Raw genomic sequence first — 21376 nt, forward strand, 5'->3', positions numbered from 1 at the left:
GCTTAGCTGTACCAGATCTCAAACTGTCTTACAAAGCAATAATCATCAAAAAATATATATATATGGTACTGACAAAGAAACAGAGTGGTGGATCAGTGGAATAGATTAGGTTCACAATACACAGTAGTAAATGACTATAATAATCTAGAGGTTGATAAATCCAAAGATCCAAACTTTTGGGACAAAAACTCACTATTTGACAAAAACTTCTGGGTAAAAATGGAAACCAATTTGGCAGAAACTAGATACAGACCAACATTTCACCCCATATACCATGATAAGGTCAAAATGGGCACATGATTTAGATATAAGAGGTGAAACCATAAGCAAATTAAAGGAGCATGGAATAGTTTACCTGTCACATCTATGGATAAGGGAAGAATTTATAACCAAAGAAGAAATAGAGAGCATTATGAGATATCAAATGGATAATTTTGATTACATTAAATTTAAAAGTTTTGCACAAAAACAAACAAACAATGCAGCCAAGAATGAAAGCAGAAAACTGGGAGGAAAATTTTACAGTAAGTCTCTCTGATAAAGGCTTCATTTCTCAAATATATAGAGAACTGAGTCAAATTTATAAGAATACAAGTCATTCACTACTTGAGAAATAGTCAAAGGATATGAATAGGCAGTTGTCAGAAGAAGAAATCAAAGCTGTCTAGAGTCACATGAAAAAATGCTCTAAATCACTACTGATTAGAGAAATTCAAATCAAAAGAACTCTAAGGTACCATCTCACACCTATCAGATTGGCTAATATGACAGAAAAGGAAAATGAAAAATGTAATAAGGGATATAGGAAAAGTGGGATACCAATGCACTATTGGCAGAGATGTGAACTGATCTAATCATTCTGGGGAGCAATTTGGAAGTATGCCCAAAGGGCTATAAAACTCTTTGACCCAGCAATACCACTACTAGATCTGTATCCCAAAGAGATGAAAGAAAAAAATGAAGGAATGAAAGGAAATAAGGAAGGAAAGAAGAGAGTGGTATATGATTATGAAGGAATATTATTATGGTATAAGAAATGACAAGTGGATGCTTTCAGAAAAACTTGGAAAGACTTACATGAACTGATGCAAAGTGAAGCGAGCAGAATCAGGAGAACATTGTTCTCCTGGAACAGCAGTATTGTACAATGATCAATTGTGAATGATTTAGATCAGGGGTGGGAAACCTGTGGACTCAAGGTCATACGTTGTTCTCCAGGTCTTCAAGTGTGGATTCCGTCAAAAGGCCACACTTGAGGACCTCTAGGGTCACATGTGGCCCTGAAGCCATAGGTTCTGCACCCCTGATTAGGTACTCTCAGTAATACATTGATCTATGACAATTCTGAAGGACTCATGATGAAATATGTTATCCATTACCTCCAGAGAAAGAACCAATACGGTCTAAATGCAAATCAAATCAGACTTTTCAAACTTTTTTTCTTTTTCTTGGGGTTTTTTAATCTGTGATTTCTTTCATAACATGAATAATATGGAAATATGTTTTGCATGCTGCACATGCATAACCTATATCAAATTGCTTGCTTTCTCAATGGGGGGGGAGGGGTGAGGAAAAGAGGGAGGGAGAGAATTTGGAACTCAAAATTTTTAAAAATGAATGTTAAAATTTTTATATGTAATTGGAAAAAATGTTTCAAAAGTTAAATAAAAAGAAAGACTTGGGAACTCTATAAACACAATGACCAACCACAATTCCAAAGGACTAATGATGAAACATGCTATCTACCTCCAGATAGAGAGTTGATAGACTCAGAGTACTGATTAATGCATATTTCCTTCTCCTTTTTTTGGAGAGGGAAGGACATAGCTAATGTGGGAATTTGTTTTGCTTCACTGTATGTATTTGCAATGAGTTTGTTTCTCTTGCCTTTTCAATAAGTGAGGGAAGGACAGGTGGAAGGGAGAGAATTTGAAACAGAAAAAAAATTTGAATGGAATTAAAAAAAAGAGAGCTAGTTGGTTACTCAAACTCAAATAGTGATTAATGGTGGCATGAGGTCTGCAATAGAGTGCTCCAGGGATCTATGCTTGGCTGTATGCTGTGTTAACATTTCCATCAATGATTTGGACAAAGGCTTGGATGGCACACTTAGTAAATCTGCAAATTTTATAAAGCTGGGAGGGAGAGCTAACCCACTAGATAACAGAGTCAGAATCCAAAAAGATCCTTACAAGAGAGATTGCTGAGCTAGACCCAATCAGATAAAATTTAATAAGGCTAAATGTAAAGTCTTAATACTGGGGTTCAAAAAATCATCTTTACAAGTGCAAGATGAGGGAGATATGGTTATATGGCAATTCCTCTGAAAAAGATCTGGGGCTTTTAATGGACTGTGAGCTCATTATGAGTCAACATTACGCTATGATAGCCTTAATCTTGGGCTGTTGAAGGAGAAAAAGCCTCCAACAGATGATGATAGTATCTCTGTATTCTGCCTTACATATGGTATACTGGGCTCAGTTGTAGGTGTCATGGTTTAAAATGAAGACTGATAAGCTGGAGAACATTCAGAGGAGGGAAAACACAATAGTGAAAGACAAGAAGTTCATGCCACATAACTAAGTGAGGATGATGACCTGCCAAAGAGAAGCCTCTGAGAGTACCTAATCAGGGGTGGAGAACCTATGGCATCAGGGCCACATGTGAACCTGAATACTTGTGTTCAAGTATTAAAAGGGTGCACTGAAGAGAAATCAGGCTAGTTTTATGTGCCAGAACTGGAGCAAGGGGTAGTATTTACAAAGAGACAAATTTAGATTTGATGACCATCCAAAAGTGGAATGCGTTGCTTCATAAATAGTGAGTCCCTCCCCCTTACTGTTGGTCCTCAATTAGAGGCTAGATAACCTACTATCTGATAAGCTAAAGTGAAGATTCCTTTTCAGGTAAAGGTTGGGCTAGAAGGCTCTTGAGGTCCATTCCAACTTTGAAATTCTGTGATTCTATGAAGAATGAAATTTTAAAAATCTTGTTTTGTTTCCATATGTCCTCCTGAACTTTTTTTCTTCTGTTACATTTCCCAAATTTTGTTAGCATTCTATTATATGGTTATATGGCTATAATTAATATACTGACTACTTTCTTCAATCTTGTCAGTTTATGTAGGTCTTCCCATGTCTTTATTTTCTTCATATTTGTCATTTCTTTTGGAATAATACTATCTTATTATGTTTATATGCCATAAGTTGTTTAACAATTATAACAGTTGGACACGTGTTATTTCCAGTTTTTTGCTATTGCTAATATGAATATTTTGCATAAATATTTCCATTATTGTCAAAAACATCTTTATGGTAGGTAGTAGTGAAATCACTGGATAAAGAATTTTGCACTTCTTATAATGGTATCATTGCTTTTTAAAAAAACTGCACCAATTTAGTTTCACTTCTTTGGTAGAAGAATATGCCACCAAGGATGGCATGCTGGGCAGGGGAAAGGGAAGAACACATTCATAAATGAAGGTGATTTTTGTAAAAAGCTATCAAAAATTTGCAAATAAAGAATTTAAAGACAAGCCTCGTTCACAGCTAAGATTCTGAAGTGGACCAGCCAGGTCACTAACAAGCCAGGTGTCTCTATGACTGAGGACTGCTGCTTTCCTAAAAAGCCTCTGATTGTTTAACTAGAGTGCTGGGAAGTACTCATTCTTTACATGAGAAAAAGAAAATGATATACCGAAGGATTTCAGTTGAAACCAGATGCTGGAAACAGTGAAATTCTACTACTACTGACCAATGTGGTTGTGCCAGGCAGCATCCAACATAATCTCTACCAACTAATCCAGCAGTCAGTCCAGCAGGGCAGCATTCAGCTAATCAACCTCCAGAGCAGCAAATAGTCAAGACTACTTGTCCAGCAGAGAGGCAGCTGGTAGAGACGACATTTCTACTGCAGATGAGCAGGCAACAGGCTCACCAAGCGCAGACCAATGACATTCCTGGAAAATATCAGCAGACCTGCAGCACCAGATCTAAGTAGCCCTTAGAGTGTGGCCTGGCCATACGTGCTCCCAAAACTTATTACCCTCCATGTTTGCGCTCTAGCCACACGTATCCAATCTTCCTACTAATAAGTGTATGAATTTGTGACAGAATGTACTTTAGGTTTATGGGGGAAACATCTTACTGCTCCTTTCCTTACTATACCACTTTATTATATGGTTTGGCTTTGAATTAATTGTATCCTCTGGCTGGTTAGCAATGTTAAACACGTCGATGGGGGCTTATGACTTACAGAATAGTTTCAGTGAATGCAGATCCAAAGAGCACCCAGAATCTCAGGAAGCCAGCTCAGGAGGGTCTAACCTGTGGGATGCCCTAAGGCACTCCACCAGAAATAACAAGCAGGTAATCTAGCATTTTCAGTGCCCAACCATGTGAACATAAAGAACTTACCGCTGCCAATCTTCGTGCATGATATTGAGCTGCTGTAAAATATTTTCCTGGAGTTATCAGTTTATCAGTCATATTAGACACATACACACCAATTTTAGTCATCTGTGTAGATGTTCTGCTTGTAGTTGCTATGAGCTTTTTTCTCTCAGTGACCGTCTGGAATAAAAACATATGCTATGTTAAAATTAACTAGAAGGTTGAAACCCTAAGGTATTCTATTTACTAAGGATATTTTAATTGAGTTAAAATTATTGTCTGATATATATTAACACACTAAACTAAACAAAGTTTTTTTCCATACTATTTACCTTTCAGTTTTTACTGTTTCTGATTATTATGCTCTTCACACATGATTATTTCTACCAATTTAGTTTCTGACAGTCATGTAACAATGTACTTGGTTCTATTAATAACCTAGAGAATCACATGGAAAATCACAAACCTTACCTGGGTCTCTCTAGAAAAGATGTTCGTTTTTATAGGTAGTTTTTTGGGTGCTGTTTGTGTCCCTGCATTATGATATTCTGTTCCTGTTATTTTATGTCTGAATCCACCCAGAAATGGTTTGTGGAAGTCAATTCTTTCAATCTCAACAGTTACATCTTGGTACATTCTAACACCTATATGGGTGAAAACCAAGGGTGGATAAACAATTCACAACAGTGAGTTTAAATGTGGCATTTTTTAAAGGACTGCAAAACACATTGAAATAAAATCAAATTAATTACCAGATTGCACTCTAACAGTTATGATATCGCGAATACCCTGCATTTTTCGAAATACTGCTTTGATTGGATAATGAGTTGGATTTGAGGAATATAATTCCAATTTTACAACGTCTTCTGGATTAACTCCAAGATGCATTAAGGTTTCAGAATTTTTCAGAGTTTTCCCTTAAAAGAGAACAGATTATAAGTATGATAAAGAATAGAAATATATAAAGTTTTTGTTATGGGCATAGGAAGTGCTTACAGCTGACTGTCGAATTATATTGTACTATTTAAAGATCAAACACGACTGCAAGCAGTCCTCATTTTTTCTTATAATACATTTCTGGAAACTGTGCCATAAAATTAATTATGATAAAGTAGTCTGTACAAGAATACCCCACATAAAGTTTCAAATGGGATTTCACAATACTGTCATTAATATATTATCATGAAACATCTGTATTAAGTCATTCCCTACTGTCACATCCTTCCAGGCTTTGGCTGTCTGTCCTATCTTCCTTCAGAAGATCCCTTCATCTTCTGATTTGTGGAAAACAAAGATTCTAGACAATCAGAATATAATTTTTTGATGAACAGAATGTCATATAATTAAAGATAAAACAATTGTGAACTTCATGTCCAAAAATGACTATAATTTTACTATATGCGTTGATTAGCCAAAATACCTAATTTGGTATAAAGGCTCCATCTAGCACATTCTATCAAAAACCAACTGGCTTTCCCACCTTCCAAACTTTAGTACTTTACAGAGGTATAAACCACTCTCTGAGCAAAAAGTCTATAAGGAATCTCTGCCTCAGTGGAACATGAGCTTATTGAAGGCAGAGTCTTCTGATATCCAAAGACTTGTACACTGTAGGCACATAATAAACATTAGTTGAATTGGTTCAGGAACAAGCTCTATTTATAGAATCATAGAATCTCAGAGATGGATAACTATATTTATGTAACTAATTTAACTTGCTTTCACTAGGGCCAATGTTACAGTTAAAGTAAGGGAAAAAAAAATCACAAGATAACATTTTATATATAACCTATGATCTGAGGTGAAAGAAGGGAGAGAGATCGCAAAGGAAGTTAGCTTATGAGTGTCACCCTTTCCAGCCTCTCTAGACTTCATTCCCCTCCACCTATTCTGCCATCCAAGGACATCTTTCTTTTTCACATCTGCATCCCCTACCCTTAGAACAGTGCCAGACACACAGGAGACTCTTAATAAATGTTTATTGACTGCTTCCCCATACATGGCGATGTAGTGACAACTGCCTCCTTGCTGCTCTTTGTCCAGGACGCTCCATCTCCCAACTATGGGTATTTTCTCTGGCTGTCCCCCACTCCTAGAACTCTGTCCTTCCTCAACTCTGCCTCCTGACTTCCATGGCTTCCTTCAAGTCTCAGCTAATGTCTCACCTCCTACAAGAGACCCTCATCCAGTTCTCCTAAATCTCAGTGCCTGCTATCTGAGATTATCTACAGTTCATCCCATCTATATCTTGCCTGTATGTACTTGTTTACATATTGTCTCCCCCATGACATTGGGAGCTCCTTGAGAGCAGAGCTTATTTTTTACCTTTCTTCGTATCTAGCACTTAGCACTGTGCATGGCACAGGATTCAAAGGTGAGGAACCTGCAGCCTCAAGGCCTCATGTCTGGGCACTGCCCCCTCTTCAATCTTGCTTAACTGCTTTGCTTGTATTGGCAGTTTGTTCTGGTACTCTTGTCTGAACCCTATACAATGTAAATCTCCCAAAAAGTGGAGAGGAAGACGTCCCTACTTCTGCCTACTTCTCTCCTCTGCCAAATGACCAAATAAATTTCTAAAACTATTTCAGATTTGGGGTTTTGTTCTCATGACTAACAGACTTAAAGGTACAAAAATATTTTTGAGGTGACAAAGAACTAAAGGAGTACCCGTCAACTGGTGAATGGCTGAACAAATTACTGTATATGAATGTGGGCAATTTGTTTTTATAACACACATTCATTACAAGGGTTTTGCTTTTCTTCCTCCTCCCCAAGCCCCATCCCCCACCCAGTAAGAGTTGGTGAGATGGGAGAGAAAATAAATACTTGTTAAATGAAAAAAAAATTTAAATAAAAAAGTGCATATTGAATAAATACCTAGAGAATCAATACAAATAAGAACATAGTCGTGCAGTACAAGTTGTTTGGAACAGAAGGCACTAGTAGCTGGAAGGATCAGGAAAGACTTCGTGTAGAAAGTGCTACTTTAGCTGAGTAAGTCATTATAAAAAGAATGAGAGATTCTATTAGGTGGAAGCAAAGAAGGAGTGCATTCCAGGCCTGGAGGATGACCAGGGTAAAGGCATAGCGACAGAGGACAGAAGGTGGGTCTGACTACATAGCTAAGCTAGGACGGGGTAAAAGAACAAGGAGGCTGCTAAGAGAGGTTGGGATTAGGGTGTAAAGGGCTTTAAAAGCTAAAAGGAGAAGTTTGTATTTGATCTTAGAAGCAATAGAGAAACACTGAAGTTTACTGAGTAGGTAAGTAGCCAGATGCGTGCTAAAGGAAAATGACTCAGGTGGCTACGTGGAGGTAGGCCTGGAATGGGGAGACACTTGAAACTAAAACCAAAATAAAAAGACATTGCAACAAGTCAGGCAAGAAGTCCTGAACTAACATGTTGGCAGTATGGGTAGAGAGACAGGGACAGATGCATGATAGAAACTGTAAGATTTGGCAAATGATTGGCTATATGGGGTGAGGGAGAGTGAGGAGTCAAGAATAATGCAGAGACTACTGAACCTGGGAAATTGGGAGGATGGTGGTGCCTTCAACATAAATACAGACATTTGCAAAGGCGGTGGGCTTAGGCGAAAAATGTCATAGTTCTGTTTCTGACATACTAAGTTTGAGATGTCTCCAGGTGCAACCAGTTTGAAACATCCAATAGGTAAATTGGGAATGCAGGACTGAAGCTCTTGGGGGAGAATGCAGCTGGAAAGATAAATCTGTGAGTCATCTGCATAGAGATAATAGTTAAAGGCACAGGAGCCAGGCACCAAGGGAGGAGGGGTGAAGTGAGGGGAAGAGAGGGGAAGAGAGGCGAGGAGCTGCAGTGAGGGGGCAGAATACGAATGATGAACCAGCAAAGAACACGGAGAAGGTTTAATTAGACAAGAAGGAGAACCAGGAACGAGCGCTGTTAAAAATCCACCTGGGACAGAGTATCGCTAGGGAGTAGGTGGGCATCAGTGTCAAACTCAGCAAACAAGTCGAGAAGGATCAAGACTGAAAAACTTTAAAAAACCATCAGATAAAGAGAACAAATATAACATTTTGCTGAAGCAAAAAGCACAACTAAGCAAGATGTTCAATATCAGGAAGAAAGTAGAACTACTCAACTCCTATGGTGCTTCAGGCTTCTCTGTCAGTGAAGATATTAAATTAGAAAACATACAAGAATGGTTAGGAAAGTCAAATTAAAGATAATTGGGAAAAGATCTAAAAATTTTAGTTGGCTGCAAGCTGAATATGAGGCAGAAATGTGATAGGGTTGTCCAAAAAAGTGAGTTATCTTAGGTTGCATTAACAGAAATACGGTATATTTTAGAGAGCATGACTTAAATATTATGCTCATTTCTGTGTAGTGTCTTTTAAGAGGTACAGGATGGTGCAAGAATCCAAAATTATACTGTATGAGGATTAACTAGAGGAACCGGGTATGTTTAGCCTAAAGAAAAGTCTTGGGGGAAGAAGGGAAGAATAGGTATACATGAGATCTATTTTCAGTTATTTCTAGGACTGTCATATGGAAGAGGTATTTGTTTTATTTAGTATAACTGCAGGGTACTAAACTAAACTTCAAATCAACAGAAAGAAAAACTTCCTAAAAGGAATGGGCTGCCTTGTGAGAAGTGAACTCACTGTCACTGAAATTATTAGCTAAAAATAACCTTTTAAAAGTATGTTTAGGGGCAGCAGTGGATAGAGCCCCGGCCGTGGAGTCAGGAGGACCTGAGTTCAAATCCAACCTCGGACACATAATGCTCACTAGCTGTGTGACTCTGGGCAAGTCACTTAAACCCAAATACCTCACACAAAAAAAAAGTGTATTTAACTTCCTTCACTAGTCTCAGATCATTCTGAGCTTTAGCATTCACTGACTATTTTTATAGGACCTCTTATATTCATCATCTGTTACTTGGCCTCATTTTCATCTTCTATATAGCTCTTTCTTAAATCTAAATTGTTTGTTGAGTTCACCACGTACCTAAATTGGTCTCTTTAGACAATTCCCATTTTTATTTCCCACTGAAAATGTTTCCCTTTCTATCTTGAAAAATTTCATTCTTGAGAATTTCCCAACCTTCTCGAGCTGGTTTCCCATGAGACTTTTAGTTGATAGGTTCCTATCAACCCTTCTTCTGAACTCTCTGAAATATGATTTCCCAAATCTAGGGCACACATGAGATTATACCTGGCTTTCTTGTCACCACAAGCTCTAACATGGAGAGAAGACCATTCTCCCCAACAAGTCCTTTCATTTCCATCCTAGCAACTCGTTCCTCCTTACTGGTAAGAATCAAATTCAGAAGAATCAGAAGAATCACAATAAAATTTTCCCTAGACGTTTCCTCCATCCCTTAAAGGATGAAATTATCATTAAGGCAAGTCAAGAAGTTGTCCATTGCTCTGCATTTGGCAGAGAGAATGCTCCAGCAGATGTCTGAACAAGAGATATATTCTATCACTGAATTATTATTCTTCTGTGCCAAACTCATGATTCGTTTCTCAAACTCCTCTATTTCTTCTTTCTGCGCAGGTTATTTATAATATTACTCTCAGGACAAAATCACTGCTATTTCTCCCTCTATTGACCTTCACCCAGTTGCTCCCACTTCTAGTTCCTGAATTTCCTTATATAAGCATACTTTGTCAATATACAATCTTATCCCATCCCTGCCTTTCACATTTTGCCTTGAATTAGGCATTCTCATACAGAAGAACCAAATTCCAGTCATCAGTTTTATCCCACCAGGTCTCACAGTGATACCTGTGAGGTCAAATTTGCCTCCTTGTATTATAACTCCTATTCCATCTTGCTTATTGACTAACTTCAGACGTTTGGATTTAGACATGTGTGTCTAGCGGGTGTGTGTGTGTGTGTGTGTGTGTGTGTGTGTGTGTGTGTGTGTGTAGGCTGCTAAATAGCTGCTTGAGTTTCCCTCTATACGGAATCACCAACTGCCACTACATTTTACTTTTTTTCTTGACTTATGTCTTACCACTGAACTCTGATGACTCTAGAGGACAGAGTGAGGCTGACACCTTTGCACAGCTCTGCCTCACTTAAATCCAATTCATGCACAAGTCAAGACATTACCCTCGTGACGCCATTGGTCCTCTTTGAGAACAAAGGATGGTCCTTTTATACATGCAGAGACATCCCTATCTTTATGAAAAAAAAAAAAAGAAGAAACCAACTTTCTTTGTCCTATTAATTCTAGTAGCTTAGAGCAGTGGCCTGGATCAGGGAGGCTCATGACTTCCAGGTCACATGAACAACAAGATGGAGGACTAGATATTTTGTCTGATCTGCATGACTTCTCAAACTTCTCTAAAAGAGAAATTATGCACTAAAGATAAAGTAACTCTAGCTGGTTCCATGGTCTAGGACACCCAGAATCCAAAAGAAGGCTAAAAAAACCCCCACAAAAACCCATGAAGTGATGCTAACTGATCCTTAGCTCACTCAGTAACCATCTTATACCTCCCATACTATCAGCAGCAAAGCTGAACTAACAGTCCCAAGGACTCCAGTTTCCCTCCTCTCTCTTTCCAGTGTTATAGAGACTCTAGCTCTAGGTGACAGAAGCTTGCCTAGGCTGAAAGAGACAGCCAGTGTAGCCACAGCCTTTCAGGAATTAAAGCTTGTTGGGGGCCACGATCCCATAGTGCCAGTGTGGCACACCTCTGAACTGCCAGTGCCAGACCAGAAAACTAAGGAACAGTACAGGAAACCAGGACAGATCACTGTATGTGATTGGACTGTGCAGCACTCCACTAAGCCTCAGGGAAAGAACATAGCATCCAGTTGAGACCAGTTCTGACAACTCAAAGCCATTTGGGGGAGAGACCTAGGCTGATGAACAGCAAATTGCCCAGTGTAAAAGGAGGCTGAAATGCTTTAAGATCTAGTCCCCAAGGAAACCACTATCAGAAAGAAGACAGAAAATGAATAAGAGAAAATCAGGGAAAATTTTTTTTAAAGACTGAAATTACCAAAGATCTCAGGAACAAGAAATCTCAAAGACCTTGAACACAAACAGGTAAATCATCAGGGAAAATATTAACAGCAGAAGGAAATATGGTCTCCAGATCTAGTAAATGAGTTCAGGTATCTATGAATAAATAATGCAAAACAAAATAAAACGATACAGCACTTGATGAAACAGAGGACTCTGTGAAATTTGAGAACCTAGAACCACAACACACTGTTCCTGAGTGGTTCAAAAGAGAAATGGGAATTATGAGGGCAGATTATACCCTGCACAGCAAAAATAAAGAATAGAATAGAAAAACTTGCCAAGGACAATCTAGAAGAAGTGAAGCAAAAAACAGTAACACTAAAAGAAAATATCCTCATAATGGGAAGCTTGGTGGCACAGTGAGTAAGTGTCAGGTCTGGAGTCAGGAAGACCTAAGTTCAAATCTGGCCTCAGACTCTTACTAGCCGTGTGACCCTGGGCAAGTCATTTAACCCTGTTTGCCTCAGTTCCTCACCTGTAAAATGAGCTGGAGAAGGAAATGGCAAACTACTCCAGTATCTGTGTCAAGAAAACCCAAAGAGAACGACTCTTCTGCACGACTGAGGTAGGATTCTCCTGACTCAATTTCCCCACTATGACACCTGGCAGACTTTAAACCTGGCTCAATGCAGTTGGTCATTAGATAACTTCTGCCTGGAACTGACATGAATCCCTTACTTTAGTTATGTCCCTGTTCTTTCATGGCAAATTCCTAAGTTTTGTAAGCATAAAAATCGTATCTATTAAATAATAGATTGATTCAGGAACATCTGAGGATATTATAGTAAGATGCAAGTATAAGACTGAGTTATTTGGCCTAGAATTTCAGAATTAAGTATTCAGTCATGACATCTGTTACTAGTATAGTCCTGTATAAGTCAGAATCCTTTAATTTCTCAATGGTTATGATGAGGTCTAGAGGTTTGGGGGTGCTAGAACCCCAAGGTCACATCATGAGGGCCCTGCCTGAAGGAGTTCAGCCCAGGTCTTCTTTCAGCAAGGGGGAAGTTTGTTGGAGATAAACTATATAGGCCAGTTGAGTGAGTATAAGAGTTTTCTGATGACCATAGACAAATGGGAACCAGATTCGTTTTGGGGCAAGAGGCAAGGGCCTTTGGCAGGCTTGGGCCCATACCCCATCATTATGAGGATTAAAGAAAAAACCTAAATAGGGTCAGAATGAGTCAGAAATGACTGAAATGACTGAACAACAACAATCCAAGAAAATACACTGATCTGGAAGACAGGTTGGATAGAGACAACCCAGGTCTCCCAGAAAAACATGACAAAAAAAAAAAAACTTGAACAACCATAATGCAAGAAACACTACAAGAGAACTGCCCAAAACTTTTAAGCACAGAAAATTAAATACCAGTTAAGAACTCAAAGATAACTTCCAAAAAGAAAATCCAAGGCAGCAAACTGCAAGATACATAGAGGTTAAATTTAACAATTCAATTCAGAAACAACAACTTCTACAAGCAAATTGGAGAAAGACCTTCAAATACAAAGGAAAAAAAATTCAAAATAACACAAGACCACTCTGCAGGCATTAGAAAATGTAAAAAGGTATGGGGTAATGTGTTCCAAAGAGCAATGGAAGTCAGGAGGCAGCCTAGGATGACCTACCCTGTAAATCTGAGCTCAAACATAAACAAAAAAAGACAAACAGAAATCCAGTGTTTGATAAAGCCAAAACCATAGATTACCTAGTTAAAAAAAAATCCTTATTTGATAAAATATGCTAGGCAAACTAGAAAACAGTTTGGGGGAAATTAGTCTTAGACCAATACCTTCTACCATACTCTACAATACATTCTAAATGAATATGCAACCTTAATATTAAAGATCATAATTTAAAAATTTAGAAGAGAAAGAGACCATAGTTATGTGTAGGAGACATAGTCTTAGCCAAACAAGAGATAGAGGCAATTACCAAAGATAAAATAGATAATTTTGATTTCTTGAAATTGAAAAGCTTATGCAAAGACAAAATTAACACAGCAACGAAAAGAAAGGAAGTAGCTAAATGGGAAACATTTTGTTTTTGTATCAAATTTTTTGATAAGGATTTGGTATCCAAAATATATTAACTACATATATGTGACTAACAGCCATTCTCCAATAGATATGTAGTCAAAGGATATGAAGTTCTCAAAAGAAGAATTGCAAAGTATTGACAACTGTGCCGGTCGCGCCGTGCACTCTCCTTCTAACAGGAGCAGGCTGCCAAGGTCATACTTACCAGTCTTCGGAGCCCACAGAGACGAGCCGATCAGGAGGTGCAAACACTCGAACTTTATTCAGAGGCCATCACAGCAAGGCCAAGCAGGAAAGCAAGAGCAAGAGAGAGCGAGCTCTGACCCCTACCGCCCCTATATACCTTCCTAGCCCCTCCTCCTCAGCCCGCCTACCAGTGAATGATTGTAGGATCAGATACCGGAAGGGGATGTCTGGGGTTAGTGCTGCACCAAGGGAGAGGACGTGACAAAGGAAGCTAGGCCCGGATACCGGAAGGAGACGTCTGGGGTTAGCGCTGCACCTAGGGAGAGGACGTGACACAGGAGGCTAGGCCCGGATACTGGAAGGAGACGTCTGGGGTTAGCGCTGCACCTAGGGAGAGGACTAGACAAAGGGAGCTCGTTCTCTGCCGTCCCACTCCCACGTGGCACAGCCCCCTGCCTCAGAAGCACATGTTCCGGCTACTTCCCCGTATCCTGTTCCTACCCCAGTTCACCACAACTCCACATGGCACAGCCCCCTGCCTTGGAAGCGTGAGCTCCAGTTACTTCCTAATATCTTGTCCCTGCCCCATCTTGCCACAACCCCCACGTGGCACGTAGCCAACATCAGACAATCCCTCACAGACAACCACATGAAAGAAGGCACCAGAAAACTAATGAAAGAAATGACAAATCAAAACAACTCTTTATAAGAATACTTTTTGAGAGAGCTAAGAATTGGAAACAAAGTAGATGTCCATCAATTGGGGAAAGGCTAAACAAATTGTGGTACATGAATGTAACAGAATATTATTGTGTTGTAAGAAATTACGTGTATGATGAATATTGAAAAGCATCGAAAAATCTATATGAATTGATGTAGAATGAACTGAAAAAACAATAGACACGGTAACCACAGCAATATAAATGGTGAAATGGAAGAACTTCACACCAAAAATCAAAAGTAAATGTAATTTAAAGATCAAGCAGGATTCAAATGATGAAAAATGAGAGGACACACCCAACCCCCCATTTGTGGAATTCAGAGGTCCACAGACATTACATATAGAACATGTTTAAAGACTTCCATATTTTTTATCAGTTGTGCTAGGAGTTTTCCTCTGTAAAAAACACTGTTTATTAGAAGGGAATACTCTCTAGGAAGGGTTAAGGGAGGCATACTTGGGATAACTAAGATGATATAATAAACAAAAGATATTAATAAAAACTTATTTTAAAATGATCTCACAGGACTAAAACTCAGCCCTATCCATCCACCCACCCAAAAAATCTGACCAATCTAGAAGCAGCGGGGTGTCACAGTAAGATCAACTACAGGGTTTAGAATCAGACTTCAGTTGCAATCTTCCCTGAGACACTTAATAGCCATATGACAGTTAGTAAGTCATTTAACTGTGCCTCAGTTTTCTCATCTATAAAATAAAGACACTGGACTTAATGGCTTCTAAGGTCCCTCTCAGCTCTAAATCTACAGTTCCATAATTAATTACTCTCCTTCTTACTCTCAAACTACTAGAACATGTGGTCTCTACCTGATGCTTTCATTTTGTATCCATCCATTCCCTTCTGAGCCATCTCCAGTCTGGCTCCTGGAATCATCAATCTAATGACATTTCTTTCAAAAGCTTGCCAAAGCCCTCCTTATCAAATAATTCTTTCTCAGTCTAACCTACCTTATATTTCTGCAGCATTTAACACTTGCCCATGCACTCTATCTCTAACATCTCTCTTCTTCTGATTATTCTTTCCTGGGTTTCTTTTCCTCCTCAACTACATTAGAAAAGATATGAATCCCACAGTTCTTACTAGAAGCAGCTAGGAAGCACAGCAGATAGACACTGGGCCTGAAGTCAAGAAGATGAGGGTTCAAATTCAGCCTCAGGCATTTACTAGCTGAGTAATCTTGAGCAATTCACTTAACTTTTATCTGCCTCAGTTTCCTCAACTACAAAATTTGGATAATAGTAGCACCTACTTTGCAGGGTTGCTATGAGGATCAAATAAGATAATACTTGTAAAGTGCTTGGTACAGTGACTGGCACATAGTAGGTGCTACTGCATAAATGCTTATTTCCTTCCCTTCTTATTACAGTACTGGACACATGGCATTCAATAAATACTGATTAATTTAGGATATATGTACAACAGGCATTTGTTGAACTAGCTTGTTACTACCTTTCTTACACTTCTGACTGGCTAGGATATGGAATTGGCTGTTTGAATACAGTTATTTTGCTCAAAAAGTGCTAAGTGCTCAAAAACTGAAGTGCTCAATTTTTAAAAGTCCTAAGTTGAACTTCAAGGCTCCAACGCTCACACTGACACCGAAGATTTGGGTATATTTTAGTACAGGAGATGCATACAAAAAAGTCCACATTCTCCTGAAAATGTTTTTGTTGGAAGTTTATAGATGAAAATTTTTTTTTAATTTAACCAAAATAATTGAATTAATGGCACCAATTAGACATAGCCTTATGAAAATGTTCCTTAGTTATTTTAGTGTCCTTAGGTGTGTTTGCAAAGTTTCAGATTCAGTGTCACAGATATCTAGTATAACTTCAATACTTGTTTCCTGATTCCTTTGGCAAAATCTAAGCAGAGCGAATAATTTGAAAATAACACTGACATTGACAAAGGTAATGTATATTAATGATCTAAAACGTATCATTTTACTCATAAACAGTTTTAAATCTAATTCTAAAACTAACAAAACCTGATTTTTTAAATACGGCAAATCTAAATAAATTTCATTAGTTTGCAGAACTTACCCTGGTACGTCAATTGTAGATATTTAGACGGTATATTTAAGAGCTGTGAAAAGTGTTCCTTGAGTTGTTTTAAGAAGACATCAATTTTAAAATTAAATGTAACTATCTGGTCCACAGGAATAAGCGTAACTTTTACTGCAGAAAGAAGAAAAAAAATTACGTTATACCTTCATGCCAGAGGCTAGCAAAGTTCAGTCTGTTTCAAAGATGGCACATAGGAGATGATTTTATCCTAGTTGCTATTGCCATCCCCTCTATCTCTGCCACTTAGGAGAACTGCCACCAGTTTTCACTGACTCTGAGAACTGACATAAGACATCCACTCATCCCTGAAACTCCATGTTTGCAAAAATGTTCACCTTGTCAATTCCATTCCTAATACAACAGAAAGAAAAGGTGTAAGAACTGTTAGGGTAAAGATTGCCAACTCCTGATTTATATGATTTATCCAGTTATAGGAAATATTTCTTTAAATGAAGCATTTAGGAGAATCAGCACTGGAAACAGTTACAAGGACAGGGGAGGGAGGAGGTAACCTTACGTATGAAAAGAATTACAAAAGGAGAGGCTAATATTCAACATGCAAATCTGCAACGCATTAAACCTAGGTACTTATTCTCCCAATGGAAAAAGTCATCCCTTAAAAGCCATCTGTTGTTACCTCCGTCCTCCTCTTCCCTTAAAGTATTAGTCTAATTTAAAATTCCTTTATGCCTGTAGTTCCAAATATGTCAGTGAGTCTTAAAGGTAGTATCTTAAAAGTCTAAAATAGAGAAAACTTCTTTATGAAAGTGAATATTTTATTGATAATACTAATCACAAGCATTTATATAGCACTAAAAAGTTTGTAATGCATTTGATCTTCACAAAAACCCTGAGAAATAGAGGCGATCATTATCTCCATTTTACAAATAAGGAAACTGAAGCTGCAAACTCAGTAGTGGCACACACCTAACAAGCATCTTGAGGTGGGATTTAAATTGAGGTCTTTTGTACTCTGGATCCAGCACTCAATCCATTTATGCCATGTAGCTGGCCAATAATAATCATTAATAGCTAGTTAGCTAGCTAGCTAGATAAATGCCACACTCTACTCAACAGAGCCTGAAGGAAAGGTTTTTCTTCTAATAAATTAGAAAAAGACAAGATTTAATGAATGACTTTACTTATAAACTCTAGAAAGGAATGAAAACACTTTATATAACAAATTCTTGCAAGGTTTATTTCTGTTGTTTTTTTTTTTAACCATATAGGAAGATTAGTAAATAGTTTGGTTTTATCTTTCAAGGCTTTAGAAAACAGCAGAATGGTGCTTTAATAATTATAGGCAAATGAAAGTGATTTCCCCCAAGCCCCTCCCCTCCCCAAGTATTAAGGGGCTGCTAGATGGCACAGTGGATAGGGTGCTGGGCTGGAGTGAAGAGCTGAGTTCAAATTCAGCCTCAAACACTTACTAGTTGTGTGACCCTGGGCAAGTTACTTAATCACTATCTGTTTCAATTTCTTATCTATAAAACTGGGATAATTATAGCACCAACCTCCCAAGGTTGCTGTAAGGATCAAATGAGACAATATTTGTAAAATGCTGAGCACAGTGCCTGGCACATAGTGGGTACTATATAAATGCTAGCTATTATTTTTAATATTATTATTATTATTATTATTACTACTACTACATGGTAATATTTTCAAATTTTTTTTAAATGTTCCTCAAAATAAAATTTGAAGAATGAAGGAGCTAGTGTTTTTAGCTTGAAAGAGTTTGTTTAAACATATTTTTGTTAAACTAGAGATCAGAGTCAGTGAATCTATTTGCATTTCTGTGATATTCCCAAGAAGAAGGGATCTGAAACTTAGGATTATCCTTTTAACACCTCTCCATGTGCTTTTGAAGCGTTTTGTTTGTTTGATGGCTGCTTAGGTTTTGGAGACTTTGGAAATATTGGTACGAAAGTGTCCTTGGGCTTAGCTGAAATACTTTGAAATATCAAGAAATTATTCTGGTGGAGGTCTGGCAGCAGTCCAGCTCAACTGTCTCAACATTTCCCTTCCACACAACTTTAAAATAACTCCCCAAATTAAATTTTGGAGTGGCAGAGCCAACAAGAGGTCAGAGTGAGATATTTTTCCAGCATAAGACAATTTAGGAGATCGGCAAGCGAAGTCTGTGAAACCTGGGCGAGCACAGTGCCTTGGAGGCAGCTGCGACCCCTACAATCACAGGGGCAGCGGCAGCAGCTTTAGGAGCTCTCAGCCTAAACACAGTAGAGGGGTTGGACAAGTGGTCAAAAAGAGATTACAGGGAACACAGGGTGCAACTGCACTGATTGGCAACTTTATTGCCCATAGATGTTTCCACGTTACAATTCCAGGGCAGAAAGGAGGTCTTGTGGTGAGTCATAAGGAAGCAGAGGCCCTGATCTCAGTTCAAAGACAGAGAGGAGCACTAATGCTTGAGAGTGGAGGAGAGCAGGGGACCTGGTCAGAATTCCTGGGCCAAGAGAAGCAGTGGCACTACTAGTGACTGCAGGGAAGCAGAGACCCTCCCTAGGTACAGACCAGAGTGCAGACCAGAACAGTGACCACATGTCTCACAGAATCACACCACCTTGGAAGCATTAAAAACTTACATAGCCATAGAACAACCTCTAAAAACATTGGTACAAAAAAGCATGAAACCTTGGGACAGGAACAGAGCCCAACTTTAACACAGAAAGTCAACAAATAGGCTGAAAAACTGAGCAAACAACAAAAAAAGAACTTGACCATAAAAAGCTACTATGGTGGCCAGAAAGACCATGACATAAACTCAGAGGAAGACAACAATATAAAAACAACTACAATCAAAGTCTCAAAGAAAAATGCTAACCGTACCCAAGCTCAACAAGAATTCCTGGAAGTGTTAAAGAAAGAGATAAGAGTGGTAGAGGAAAATTAGGGAAAGAAATGGGAGTAATGCAAGAAGATTATGAAAAAAAAGTTTTAACAGATTGGTAAAAGAGGCACAAAAAATACTGAAGAAAATAACATCTTAACAAAAGAATCGGTCTAATCATAACAGAGGCACAAAAAAATTTACTGAAGAAAAGAACTTCTTAAAAAGCAGAATTGGCCAAATGGAAAACAAGGTACAAAAGCTCACTGAAGAAAATAATTCTTTTAAAACCAGAATTAAGCAAGTGGAAGATAAGGACTCTACAAGACATCAAGAAACAATAAAACAAAGTCAAAAGAATGAAAAAAAATAGAAGTAAACATCTCATAGGAAGAAATATCTCATAGGAAAAACAACTAACCTGGAAAATAGATCAAAGAGAGATAATTTAAGAATTACTGGTCTACCTAACAACCATGATTAAAAAAAAAAAGGCTCTAGACATACTATTTCAGGAAATTATAAAGAAAAACTACTGCAATATCTTAGATCCAGAGGATAAAATGAAAATTAAAAGAATCCACTGATCATCTCCTGAAAAAGATCCCAAAATGAAAACTCCTGGGAATATTATAACCAAATTCCAGAACTCCCAGATCAAGGAGGAAATATTACAAGCAGTCAGAAAGAAACAATTCAAATATCATGGTGTCACAATCATGATCATACAAGATTTAGCAGCTTCTACTTAAAGGAGAGGAGGGCTTGGAATATGATATTCTGGAAAGCAAAGGAGCTAGGATTACAATAAAGAATAACCTACTCAACAAAAGTGAGAATAATCCTTCAGGATTAAAAAATTGTTATTTAATGAAATAGAGGACTTTCAAGTATTCCTGATAAAAAGACCAGAGTTGAATAGAAAATCTGACATTCAAACACAAGACTTGAGAAAAGTGTAAAAAGGTAAACATGAATGAGAAATCATACAGGCCTTAATAAATTTAAAATGTTTATATTCCTATATGGGAAGATGATACATGTAACTCCTAAGAACTTTATCATTATTGGGGCAGTTAGGAGTGTACACAGACAGTAGGCATGAATGTGAGACAATTATGTTGACTACCCCCTCAAAAAAAAATGAAAGGGTGAGAAAGAAAGATGAACTAGAAGAAAGCAAAAGGGAGAGGTGAATGGGGAAAACTTTCTCATATAAAAAAGGCACACTGGGAAGAGCTCTTATAGTGGAGGGGGAAATGGGGGAGGGGAGGTGACAGGCAATGCCTGAACTTCACTTTCAGAAGAATTGATTCAAAGAGGGAAGTATATTTATGTGTGCGTGTGTGTGTGTGCGTATAAATATGTGCATACACACACACAGACATATATGTAAATATATATGTGTATGTATACACACACACAGAGTTGGGTATAGAAACTTATCTTATCCAATATGGAAACAGAAGGGGAAGGATAAGAGAAATTGATGGGAGGGATAGGGTTATAAAAGGGAGAGCAGATGAAGACAGACAATGGTCAGAAGCAAAGCAAACTTTTGAGGAAGGACAGTCTATCGATAGAAAGGGAGAGAGATGGATAAACAGAAGAAAATAGGATGGAAGGAAATACACAGTAATCATAACTGTGAATGTAAATGGGATGAGTTCACTCATAAATGGAAGCAGATAGAATGGATTAGAACCCAGACTGCAACAATATGTTTTTTTGCAGGACACACACTTGCAACAGAAACACACACACACAGAGCTAAATAAAAGGCTGATGCCTATTATACCTAAGCTGAAGTGAAAAAAGGCAGAGATGGGAATCTCAATCTCAGACAAAGCAAAAACAAAAAGAGAACTAATTAAAAGAGATAACCAGAGAAACTACATGTTGCTAAAAGGTACCATAGACAATGAAGCAATATAAAATTTTGTAGCAAGTTTCTCTGATAAAGCCTTCATTTCTCAAATATAAGCAAAAACTAGTCTCTACTCAATTCCAAAGGAATCATGATTAAAAATACTATCTACCTCTAGAGAAAGAACTAATGAACTCAGAGTG

The 21376-nt window shown here is 38.1% G+C and overlaps 1 protein-coding gene across 1 annotated transcript in view; it reads right to left on the bottom strand.

Moving 5' to 3' along the window:
- The window catches only part of IQUB (IQ motif and ubiquitin domain containing), a 90935-nt gene that overhangs the window by 56202 nt on the left and 13357 nt on the right, over nucleotides 1-21376 (bottom strand). The window contains exons 3-6 of the mRNA XM_027855180.1: nucleotides 16432-16566; nucleotides 5144-5308; nucleotides 4863-5035; nucleotides 4416-4571 (exon numbers count right to left, since the gene is read on the bottom strand). Of these exons, the coding sequence (XP_027710981.1) occupies nucleotides 4416-4571; nucleotides 4863-5035; nucleotides 5144-5308; nucleotides 16432-16566 (629 nt within the window). The remainder of the gene's footprint in view (nucleotides 1-4415; nucleotides 4572-4862; nucleotides 5036-5143; nucleotides 5309-16431; nucleotides 16567-21376) is intronic.

This window comes from Vombatus ursinus, unplaced genomic scaffold (assembly GCF_900497805.2).
Source record: "Vombatus ursinus unplaced genomic scaffold, bare-nosed wombat genome assembly UNPS02010788.1, whole genome shotgun sequence".
Taxonomy (NCBI): domain Eukaryota; kingdom Metazoa; phylum Chordata; class Mammalia; order Diprotodontia; family Vombatidae; genus Vombatus; species Vombatus ursinus.